The sequence below is a fragment of the Glandiceps talaboti genome, chromosome 7 (genome assembly GCF_964340395.1).
Source record: "Glandiceps talaboti chromosome 7, keGlaTala1.1, whole genome shotgun sequence".
NCBI classification, from domain to species: Eukaryota; Metazoa; Hemichordata; class Enteropneusta; family Spengelidae; genus Glandiceps; species Glandiceps talaboti.
This window is the reverse complement of record NC_135555.1, coordinates 7,276,726-7,289,344: the sequence shown is the minus strand read 5'-3', so window position 1 is coordinate 7,289,344 and position 12,619 is coordinate 7,276,726. Positions and strand designations below refer to the sequence as shown.

Genomic DNA, 12,619 nt, shown 5'->3' with positions numbered 1-12,619 from the left:
TTTCGCTAAGACCCTCCAACTTGTTGAAAACTAACAGTAATCGGTCTATATCTGCAACGAATTTTACCAACGTTTTCGAGCTAATACCAGATTTAAGGTTAAACATTACTATGAGATACTATTTTTCATAATGTCGTACTTTATACTCAAAAGCATTCATTTAAAAGTGCAATTTCAGTAGTAAAACTTCTCCTTTTCACAAGTTGCTACATTTCTCAAGTAGCTTATGTGGCCCTTTTAACCAGGGAATCACGCGTTGAGAAGGTGAAACTTGCGTCACACAAGTGTGAACCAATCATCTTTGCCCATAGTGGTCGGGGAACACCAATGACATCACAGAAGCAGATAATCAGTCACGAGTATGATATGTGCGCGAAGGGCACAGAACGTGTTCACCGGTGACAGTGTAATATCGCGTGTAAAATTGCCGAGTAATGATTATAGTGCACAAAGTTACGCCACGTAAGAAATTACATAGTTCTGGAAACATCCCTTCTGACGACGACGTGTCGGAGTTCTCGAAGTGCACAATTCTAAAGCTAGAAATTGACAAAGCCACGAGTCATCTATATGCTGCACCACTGATGATAAAATACCCTCACAAGCATGATTAGATTGGCCTGTATACTATGTATAGTACTTGTAAAGTATACAGTTGGCCCATTGATTGGCTACGCAACTGATCGATTACATTTTTTGGAGCAGTGATTTAGTTTACGAACTTATTAACAGACACGGTATATATACTTTTTCTTCCCTTTTTTTTTCGGAGGGGGGGGGGATAGGGTTATCGAGTCTAGGCCCTATTATTTTTTAAAACAATTTTCACGCCATTTTCAACATAATTATATATTTGTTTGTCGTCGACAAGAATCAGCAAGCATCATATGGTTTATCGGAACAACCGGTTTTCCTTTTCTATATGTAATATTCGGTTATTTTCATTTCATAGCTAACCACAGGGAGCTCAAGCTCAGTTAGCTTTGTTTACAAATACAAACAAACAAGTAAACAAACAAACAAGTATGAAAGTTACGTACATATGCTAAGGCATATTTATTATAAGGCGTATTTAGGGCAAATTTTATTGTTCGTAAATTTAGTCATTGCTCCGAGAAGGTTAAATGTACACTTTTTAGAAGTTTTTTTTTTATACCGCAATGTATATTGTTTAAATGTTTGGTGTAACTATAGTACTAGGATGATGCATACTTTAAAAGTGGCATATAATAACACAATGCGATTAGTATTTGACCTAAGAGGTACAGTCAGCATTAGTAATATCTCTGTAACCATTGATATTTTGAATTTTTCATCGCTCCACCGAAAGTTGCTGTATACATTTAAACACGAACTGTTGAGAGTCACAATACTTTAATTCGAATCTGCATTGACTCTGATGCATATTTTCGTTCAAACTTTTGGAGAAAGTATAGGATTGTCATATGGAGTACAAGATAGTTGCTAGTTTAATATTATTTTATGTCTTTTTTCTTTGTGTTTGTATGTTTTTTATATTTTTATGGGACATCTTGGTGGCCTGAATTAAAAAAATAATAATAATAATAATAATTAACTGGGCAATAATAACTTAAAAAGGCCGTGGGATTTCAATCCTATGTAGGTTTTCGCATTAGTGTCTATCTTATCAATGGAACCATAAGTATACATGTTATGATTCTTTTATTATTAGTAACCATTTTTTTCCCTATATATCTCTGTCAGACAACTTTTTTTTTTACCTAAATATCAATCCAAATCTTACTGGTACTCAGTGTACACAATAGCTAAATGTACAAGGCTTATATTCATATCCAAATATGGAAGTTATAAGTTGTAAGTGGAGGTAATCATGTAATAAGGATGTGTGCATGTTAATTACCAAATGATGAAACTGTGAATATCTGTAGCAGGTATACTGTCTTAAATTTCTGAACGTTTTTTATTATGAGAAATCTCTTCTTCTTTTTATGCCAATTATGAACCAGGCAATGTAATGATACGATAGTATGTGTAGAATGTAATTGGACAAAGTCTGTTTTTATACAAATGATATCCTAAAAGGAATGTATAGAGAAATAACTGATTTTATGGTTATATGGTATTGCTGTCTTGTGTGAATTATGTGAATATGTAATGATATGTGTTGCGCTAAATATTCACAAATGTATTACAAATGCTATTAAATGAATGCCAAATCATATTATAATAAATTCTGTCTTGATATAGCATTTTGTCTTAGTGACAGAGTTACATGTAATGGGTGTAAATGCTTGTGTGATTATTTTTTTAGAATGATTGAACAAAGGTTTAATGATGATATAGACATGCTGTGTGTGAGATTGAAGAGAATTTAAACCACTGATGGTTTCTACGCTAGGTTCCTGTATCCTTCACCATGAGTGCAATTCAACAGATTCACCACATAGTCTGGTTCAAATTTCAGAAAATGTGAATGTTGTAGGCAGTTTGGGGTAAAATCTGGAAGGCAACTCTTTTAGAGTAATTTGATGGTGTTGATTCCAAAAAAAATTCACAACTCAGATTTGCATATTTTTTATCCTTTGTCAAGAATTAGATAGAAAGAAACATCATTGAGTAAAAATACTTTTATAAAGCCACCACAATGCCTTTTCCCTACTTCTGACCAAGTAAGATACATTTTGAGAGCAATGTATCAAATGCAATACAGTGGCCATATTAAATCCTTTGATAACTTGTTTTATTACTTTGTGTGCATTTTTTTATTTATCTTCTGTAAAGTGTATGTCCAATAGTAATTAAATAATTGTGTTAGCGTATTGTAGGGGTGTTCACCACTCAATATTCCCTCTATTGTGCAAGGTTGCTGCTGACTGAATCCAAAAGACAAGAGACAGGCAAAGCTCATAATTTATGTACACCACATTTCAGAAAATGTTGCTAGAAGATGTTTCTGTGGGCATCTTGTGCTAAAAGTTGCAAAGCAACTTTTTCTGGGTAAATTTGATAGTGAATAAAAAAATGCCAGGGCCCTCGGAGTGAAATTTTGACATTTTACCACTCAAAATTAGCATACAATTTACATAAAATTCCATTCTTGCATACACATTTTACCATTAATCCTTTATTTAATACAAATTAAACAAAATATATTTCACAAAAAAACATCTTATGAAAATATATCCAAGTCTTTGGTGGAAGAAAATGAATTCCACGAATAAATTATGTTCTAGGGTAACTAATGACATCATCTGCTGTAACTATTGTGATTCATGTACACCATGTCACATGAGGTCAATTACAGTCCATTTCCCTAGACTGAGTAAAAGCTATTAAATGAACTATCAAGATCAGTGAGCCTGTTCACAAGGTTTCATGTTGAGATAGTCACCATAAGGATAACACACAAATATCACTTACACTGTGTGAGCTCTGTATTAAGTTCATTCAGATATAACAGTAACAGTATGCACACTACTACACAAGGTATAATTTGTTGAAGTTCAAACAAAATCCATGGTTATGTTTATGTCATTAACAGGCTCACTGATCAAGATAGCTAGTTTGAGCTTTGACTCAGTCTAGGGAAATGGACTGTAATAAGTAAATGTGTACAGTCAATAATTCAGACATTAGTTACTTTAATTGTCAGATACTAACAAAAATCTGGTATTCAGTCTCTTCGCTACTACAGAGCTCTATTACCAATCAGTAGATGTATGTATACCCCCCTGCTCTGTTGACATTCCTTGTATTCACCCCCATTTTCAATACAGTAAGAAAGTCTGGCAAACAGAATACAATGGATGATACCAACATTCAGACTAAACAGGGTAACTTTACGAACTTAGGTAGATCGCGTGCATAGTATTTCTGAAGGTATCCACTATAATACATGTATTTATAATATACCTGGTGATAATGCTGTGCCATGATTCGCTAGAATCAGTCACGTGATAGGAAAATAGAATGACTATTTCCCTAGGGAAATAGTTCCATCAACTTTTACATGGTCAAGTGACCACCGCACGTTCACAGCAGGTCAAAATGGCGGCTTCTGACGATGTCGTCTGCCACCTCGAGTTCACAGCATGAGGTATATTATTAAAACACATATTGCCTGGCCTATATTCGGGCTATAGCACCCGTTCATTACCCCCTCGTGACTGTGAGTTACCACAATCACATGCTATTTCCCTCTGCCTTTGGCCTCGGGAAATAGCATGTGATTCTGGTAACTCACAGTCCCTTGGGTGCAATAAACGGGTGCTATAGCCCTCATGGCCAGGCAATATGTGTTCAATATGATACTTATCAAGGAAAGTAAATTTCAGTTTTTAATTAATTTAGTTAGCTCATAAAGTTTGAGATGAAGAATTATCCACATGATTTTTGCCAGGTTTAGTATAATATAGTTTGATTTCCAACCCTTAACAATTAAACCCTGTTTAAACATTTGGCATAAATAGAAATTAGATTTCTCTGAGTTTAGCTAGTCGTTGTGAGAGTTCATCTTGTTCCTGTGCAGCACTAGCTACTTCACCTAATGCTGATTGACCAGCTTGTGGAAGCTCCATGTTTATCTCTAGTCTGTAAGATAGAAAACAATCAAATTGGTCCATCAAATGATAGCATACAGTGTACTATAAACTCGTTGGAAAGTGTGTGTGTGTGTGTGTGTGGGGGGGGGGGGGGGCTGTAATGCAAGTGTAAGTGTGGGAGGGAGGTTGTATTGCAAGGAGTATGTGTATGCTTGCAAGGGGATATTTTACAGCAAGGAGTAATTGTATGGGGAGGAAGGGGGGGGGGGGTTTGCAAGGGTAGTAAATGCATGGGGGTTGTATTTCAAGAAGTAAGTATGGGGAGGGGGTTGTATAATGCAAGGAGTAAGCATATGGGGAGGGGGTTGTATTGAAAGAAGTATATATGGGGGTGTATTGCAAGTAGTAAGTGTATTGTAGGGGGTGTATTGCAATGACGAAGTGTATGGGGGGGGGGGGGGTTGCATTGCAAGGAGTAAGTATGGGAGGGGATTGTATTGCAAGGAGTAAGTGAATTGGGAGGGGGCTGTATTGCAAGGAGTAAATGTGGGGAGGAAATTGTATTGCAAGGAGTAAGTATGGGGTGGGGTTGTATTGCAGGAGGTAAGTATATGGGAAGGGGGTTGTATTGCAAGAAGTAAGTGTATTTTGTTAAGGGTAGATTGAGTAAACTCCCCCCTCCCCCTCCCCAAAATACATACACACACTTTACTAGTTTCTAATTGAAATGGTTTAATACATAATATATAATGTCCCAGCTTTCGTCCTGTCTGTAACCATTTTAATAGGAAGAGGGAGGGGAAGGATTGTACAAATGTATTGTAAGACAAACAATTTTGTGAATGGTAAGAGGATATAACTTGTGAAAATTGATAATTTTGAATGTTTTGAATTGGAACTATAAATGTATGGTTGTTATGACATGGAACAACCAGGTTATATTTTCTGTTTGAATGTGTGTGATTTGGCTTGCATGGAACAACCAGTGTATTTTTTCTGTTTGAATGTGTGTGATTTGGCTTGCATGGAACAACCAGTGTATTTTATCCATTTGAATGTGTATTATTTGGCTTGCATAGAACAACCATGGCATTTCTCTGTTGGAATGTGTGTGCACATGATTTGGCATGCATGGAACAACCATTTTTTTTTGAATGTGTGCGATTTGGCTTGCAGGAGGTATAACTTTAGCTGTATTATTGCTAGACTACTCGATCATTACATAAAAATGAAAATTCATGCATATCCTTGGACCCAGAGTCCACAAATTAACACTGTAATTCCTGTTTAGATGACTTACCCAGCCTCATCAGCAACTTCCTGCATCAAAGAATCTACCATTTCTTGAGGTACTGTTAACGTTGTTGTGGCACTCATTGTGTCATCCATTACTTGTGATTGCACATCTAAATCTTCAAATGACCTTTCAAATTTATCCATTAAACTTGATACCTAGAAAACGATAAACAAACAAACAAAAAACACCAAATCAAGTTAAGTCACTTCTGGGTTAATTGTGTTAAAAATGCAAAAGGAAAACAACTATTTAAAAATACACAGACCCTTAAAAATGGATATATGATTTAAAAGAAACTGGTGGCAACAAATAAATACTATAATGCAGGATATTGCTGAATTTTGATATTGAACCATGGGCATCATGGCACAATAAAGCTAAGATTGTGAATATATAAAATAACAAAATGAAAATAGAATTTAAAAACGAAACAAAAAACCCAGTTTTTCCTATTGTAGAACTAGAGGTAGATTTCTGATGTAATAATGCATGTGATGTGTGAGTTCGAGAAATATATCGTGTCAAAATGAACGTTGGTGGCTCACTTCTGTAGCGAGTGTCGGATGATACATTGTTGCAATTGGTTGCTAAGGGTGAGGACGCGCTCGCTCATGTCACCTTTTCCGCACACTATAACATAGACAGGGTATGCAGACTTTTTGAGATCGATTTCATACCCTGTCTTCATATGAATATGAGAGCGCTTCCTCGTCCTTCCTAGCAACGCAACAAAATATCGATCGTCTGCTCGCGCTCGCGCTTCGTTTTGAAAGTGCGCCACCAACGTAGATGTAAGGTAAACCAGGAAGCTACCGTGTAACGGCGGTGGTACGGGGACATGGTGTTGTTCTACAGTGAGACAGACTGGATTTTCCGGGGTTTCAAGTGTTTATATTGATATTCTCGTTGAATCTGAACATTATTACATCAAAGGAAGGAGGTGAACACTGAAAATACACATCAGTAAGCTTTATTGCAAAAATACAGTCACAATCGTCCGCTCACTTCATACCTGTCAGTTTCACGCACATACGTTGTTTACGCGTATTTGTATTACATACTATTGTTATTAGATTATAAATATCCATAATCTTAGCTTTATTGTTCCATGATGCCCATGATTGAACCAGAAGATCGGACTCAAGGCCAAAGTACAATGTCTGAAAAGAAAGTTTAAACCTGTCAATATGGGGGTAGACACTTGAACGTAGTCTTTTTGAGTTATGTGGTAAATCATGATTGTTCACTACAAATATGGCTGTCATTGAGTAAAAAGTGATATGTACCTTAAGTAATGCATGTGTATTCTTATCTAGCCCTGTATTATCTGGATAGACATGATCTAAAAGAAATTAGCAATACACATAATTGCAACAAAGTGTCTGTAATATATAAGTAATAGCTTAATCTGATTTTGATGGTCTACCCTGTAGGCCAAGCTCAAGGTCAAAGGTCACAGCCATACAAGAAAGATTGCATTTGATTATGGGGTTAGACACTTGAATGGAGTCTCTAGTCATTGAAGTTTTTGAGTTATGCAGTAAAATAGTAATGTTTTACTACAAATATGGCTGCCATTCTGTAAGTGACATGAGCACCAAGAATAATGCTTGTGTATATTTCTTTTCTTCAATATTACTTGTAAACATGATTTAAAGAAATTGGTAATATGTAAACACTACAATGTGTCTGTGGTGGGCAGGCATTGGCTTGATTTTGATAACTGGCCCTGAAAGTCAAGATCATATTATACCCATGACAACAATACTTAATACTTATACTTGTGACAACCATAATACACATGTGACAATAATACTCTACCCATGACAACCATATATACCCCTGACAACCATGTAAAACAATTCAAAGGTGTCCAATGAGCCATCATAAATGCACCATTTCTTTATGAAGTTATAATTCATCTCAGTATGTGAATATTCTAATGTAGTCAATTTGTAAACAATGTTGCAAGCTAACTGTAAACTACAGCCATGTTATCTAGCTCACCATCAGATCTACATCATTACAGTCATGTTATCTAGCTCACCATCAGATCTACATCATTACAGTCATGTTATCTAGCTCACCATCAGATCTACATCATTACAGTCATGTTATCTAGCTCACCATCAGATCTACATCATTACAGTCATGTTATCTAGCTCTCCATCAGATCTACATCATTACAGTCATGTTGTTATCTTAGCACTCCATCAGATCTACATCATTATAGCCATGTTGTTATCTTAGCACTCCATCAGATCTACATCATTATAGCCATGTTATCTAGCTCACCATCAGAGCTACCTCATTATAGCCATGTTGTTATCTAGCTCACCATCAAATCTACCTCATTATAGCCATGTTGTTATCTTAGCGCTCTATCAGATCTACATCATTATAGCCATGTTATCTAGCTCACCATCAGATCTACCTCATTATAGCCATGTTGTTATCTTAGCGCTCCATCAGATCTACATCATTATACAGCCATGTAGCTCTCCATCACATCCACATTATTTTTTATTACATGATCTCCATCTTCCTTTTACTTTCCAATGATAACATTGCTTACAGATTGATTGCATTTAGTGTGACTATGTAGTGGTCTGATAATAAATGGTATATTTTTGCACCTTGGTTACATGAAAGTTATAAAGGCTTGTAGCATATGGTAACACAATTTGTGATACTGTGGTATTACAATTAAGCTGCATTATTATTGTTATCACTTTCTCACTATACACAAGTCTTAAAGTATACACTTCCACATACCTTTTCTAGGTTCATTGATTTCAAAGCTGAGTCCATAGATTTGACTACACCAGCCATTGATAAGGTGACGTCCTTCATTGTCACTGCTGTTTGAATTCTAGAAGCAATAGCATCCAAACGAGAACTCAGTCGTATAAAGTTTAATGCTTGATTCTTCTGTCGTATAGAGTTCTCTGCATATATCTTTGCCCCGTCAATGTTGCCCTTTTGAATAGCCTGTTACCAAAACAACAAACAAAACACATGGTTATAAGTTAGTGTATGGAAATTACCTTTATATAAATTAAAAAATGCACTTGTATGGCTTCATGACATCATGTACCACGCAATACAGTACACTGGTAGGGCTTGGACAGTCATCACCACTCCATATCGATAGTACACTCACAGGGCTTCAGTCATCACCACTCCATACAGTACACTTGTAGGACTTCAGTCATCACCACTCCATACAGTATACTTGTACAACTTCTGTCATCACCACTCTATACAGTATACACTAGTAGGGCTTCTGAGTTATCACCACTACATACAGTACACTTGCAGGGCTTCAATTATCACCACTCCATACAGTACACTTGCAGGCCGATCGAGTAGTCACCACTCCACACAGTACACTCTGGGGGGGGGGGGGTACTCCCACCTATTGGGTATACGTATATATGTGCCACCCTTTGGGTAAGGGTTTTTCGCTCTTTGGTCTAAAATGGGTTTGAGAGCTAATGAGTTTAAAATGGGGTCTACATTTCACAATTTTTCATTTTGTTTGGTCTAAAATGGGGTCCCGGAAGGAGCTCCTTAATAAATTCAGGAATTTTCCCCTGCTAATTCACTGGTTGAGATAGCATGCACACCCCCTGAAATGCTTGGTTTTAGATATCGCCCCCATAATGCATTGTTACGTTAACTGCGCATGCCCAACATTACATCCATCGTTCAACCATGAGTTCAACGTTGGTCTTATATGGGGTCTGGGGTTGACAGCATTGGCCCCTCCCCCCACCCCCCTGGTACACTTGTAGGGCTTCAGTCACTACCACTCCCTAGAGTACACTTGTACGCCTTCAGTCATCACCACTCTATATATTGCACTTGTATGGCTTCTGAGTTATCACCACTCCATACAGTATACTTGCAGGACTTCAGGCATCACCACTCCATACAGTTAGTACACTTGTAGGGCTTCAGTTACTACCACTCCATACAATGCACTTGTAGGGCTTTTCAGTCATCACCACTCCATACAGTACACGTGTAGGGCAGGTCATCACCCCTCCATACAGTATACACTTGCAGGGCTTCAGTCATCACCACTCAATACAGTACACTTGTAGGACTAGTCATCACCACTCTATGTGACGTGTGTGTGTGTGTGTGTGTTTGCACATGTGCGTGTGTACAGTTTTGTTACAAATATATAGTTATACCCGTTTGAGCTTCATCTTTTCTGCTTTTTCTTCTTTTTCACATTTCTTTGATTGCCTCTCCAAGTTTTTGGCAGCAAACTTCAGATTAAATAAATGTTCTAAAATACTGCATTAAGGAAAATACACCAAAGATCATAGATTTAAGGAGGTGCAAATACCTCTGTACATAGATAGGGGGAAGCGACAGTGCCATGTAAAAGTGTAAGCCAATTGACATGCCATAAATGACAATCAATTTCTTTTGATCCCCCATAATTTGATGTTCCCCTGTTCCATAGTGACTCACAAGACCCCCACCACCAGTTTTTAAAGCAACTTTATCCAACATAAAAAAGTATTGTCATTTATCAGAGGGGCATACCTTTAAATAATAATTAAATAATTATATAATTATATAATATAATATTATATAATAATAATTTTTAACAATAATCAAGTTTCTTAGCATATTAACCACCCTACATGAGAGAGTTTGTTATGCCGAATTCAAAAGAAATGGTCATTTATGAACATTCATTGCCATGGTAGCAAAAATAACAATAATATGCCGATTATTTTTCCAAGATTTGACATACGATTTGAAATTTTTGTTTTGTTTTTGGCATATATAAATAGATGCTATCTGTTGTAACAAAAATTGTCTATAATAGCATAGCTGTTTCCATGGAAATGTAGAGTAGGTTTAAAAATGTTGTTTGGTAAAATACAAATGCTATGCTACTGGATATAGCTGGGGATTGGTAGCCTTCCATTTTTACAGGAATATTGATAAATTATCCATAATTCCTCAGTTGTGTCATGTTTAAAGTGACTACATTTCTCTTTGACTGATTTCTTTTCACGGCTTTATTACGCACCTGCTAGGCAGATGTACATATAAACATCTTGAATGTGACATGTGTGATACAATAGCCCCATCTGAGTACACGGCATGAAAAACCCAGATTTTTAGACCTAATTTGCATATCACTGATGGGATCATCATGTCATGAATAATTCTTAATCTAAGCACCCCTAAGAACACTCTCACCAAATTTCAACCTAATTAATCTGCTCAGTAGTTTTGGAATGAGATTTTTGACCAAAAAGACATATTTTAGTCCTAATTTGCATATCAGTGTAGGAATCATATGTCATGAACCATTCTAAATCTAAATTCCACTAAGAACATTCCCTTCACATTTCAACCAAATCTGCTCTATATATAATTTTGGAATTGTAGATTTTTGACCAAAATACACATTTTTAGGCCTAATTTGCATATCACTGATGGGATCATGTCATGAACAATTCTTAATTTAAACACCCTGACAAAAAGGCAAACCAAATTTCAACCCAATCTGCCCAGTAGTTTTGGAATTAAAGATTTTTGGTCAAAAAGACACATTGTTATACCTAATTTGCATACCATGGGATCATCATATCATGAACAATTCCTAATCTAAACACCTCCAAGAACGTTTCAACCAAATTTCAGATCTATCTGCTGAGTACTGTTTGAGTTTAAGGTTTTTGACCAAAAATGCATTTTTTGATCCAAATCACACACCAGTTACAAGATCATCTTGATTTGATTTTGAACAATTTCCCAAATAGACACCGAAGGTAATTAATATACCCACCAAATATCGTGGTAATATCGGTCCAGTGGTTTTTTCTTGAAGTTGTTTACACACACAGAGACACATCCACAGACAGACAGATATACAGACAGACACTACTCTGCCATGCCTATAGCACTACTGAACCTTATCAATTCAGTTGTGATACAAATGTCTCCATCGAAAATGTCGTAACTCACAATCAGTGGCACAATCAAAATGGTGAACGCGTTACAGCTTGACAACTTCAACAAAATGACGATCTTTCATGTTTGAAAATTTAGAAATTTTGGAGAAACTCGCCTAAAAATGCTTAGATGTCGAAGTTTTTCATATCACGTACTCGATGGTTGTCGTGAGAAGCTGTTTCTAACACATATGACTGCGCGTGGGTAGCATGACTTTTAAATAGGCATCTATCAATCAATGTTGTGTGGCAAATACTGACACTGCACTGTGCATCGCGGTAACAATCATGCAGTACAAACAGTAGTCGAGAACAAAAGAAAGACAACGCCTTGTTAATTGGCTGAACTCTCTGTACCTGTACACTCACTGTCTTCGACAACGAAAAGATTCCAAACATCGAAGGTTTCGCGAATAAAAGGATACTTTCCATCTGGGAAGACATCTTTGTTGTTCAATCTGGTGCCAGTGGTGGAGAATATCCCAAACCCTTTGGAAAGATCTATATATGAACCAAATAAACAAGAATGACTGACGCAGCCCCGTGACGATACGAGCCCTGAATTTGAGGTCATGAACACATAGATTGATGACGTCATCAATATGATAATATCCGAGAAAAATTAAAAAAGTGTTCTGCTCGGATAAACCTCACGTCTGTGGTTAAATTAACGTTAATAGTTAACAGAAGGGGGCTAGGAGTTTATCACGTGATTTTTTGCGCGCATGCCCGCTGGCAGCCATATCTTGTCTTGACTTGTATCGAAAATTCTAAAATTCCACCTTTCAATAGAGACACCTCTAGCAGAG

At 36.6% G+C, this 12,619-nt stretch overlaps 1 protein-coding gene across 1 annotated transcript; it reads right to left on the bottom strand.

Moving 5' to 3' along the window:
• Positions 1–4,454: 4,454 nt before the first annotated feature.
• On the bottom strand, positions 4,455–12,254 carry LOC144437706 (charged multivesicular body protein 1B1-like). Its single transcript, XM_078126712.1, has 5 exons — positions 12,236–12,254; positions 10,023–10,120; positions 8,596–8,811; positions 5,824–5,975; positions 4,455–4,572 (listed from the first exon to the last, which is right to left on the bottom strand). The coding sequence occupies exons 1-5, from the start codon at positions 12,252–12,254 to the stop codon at positions 4,455–4,457; spliced, it is 603 nt and encodes a 200-aa protein (XP_077982838.1).
• Positions 12,255–12,619: the final 365 nt, after the last annotated feature.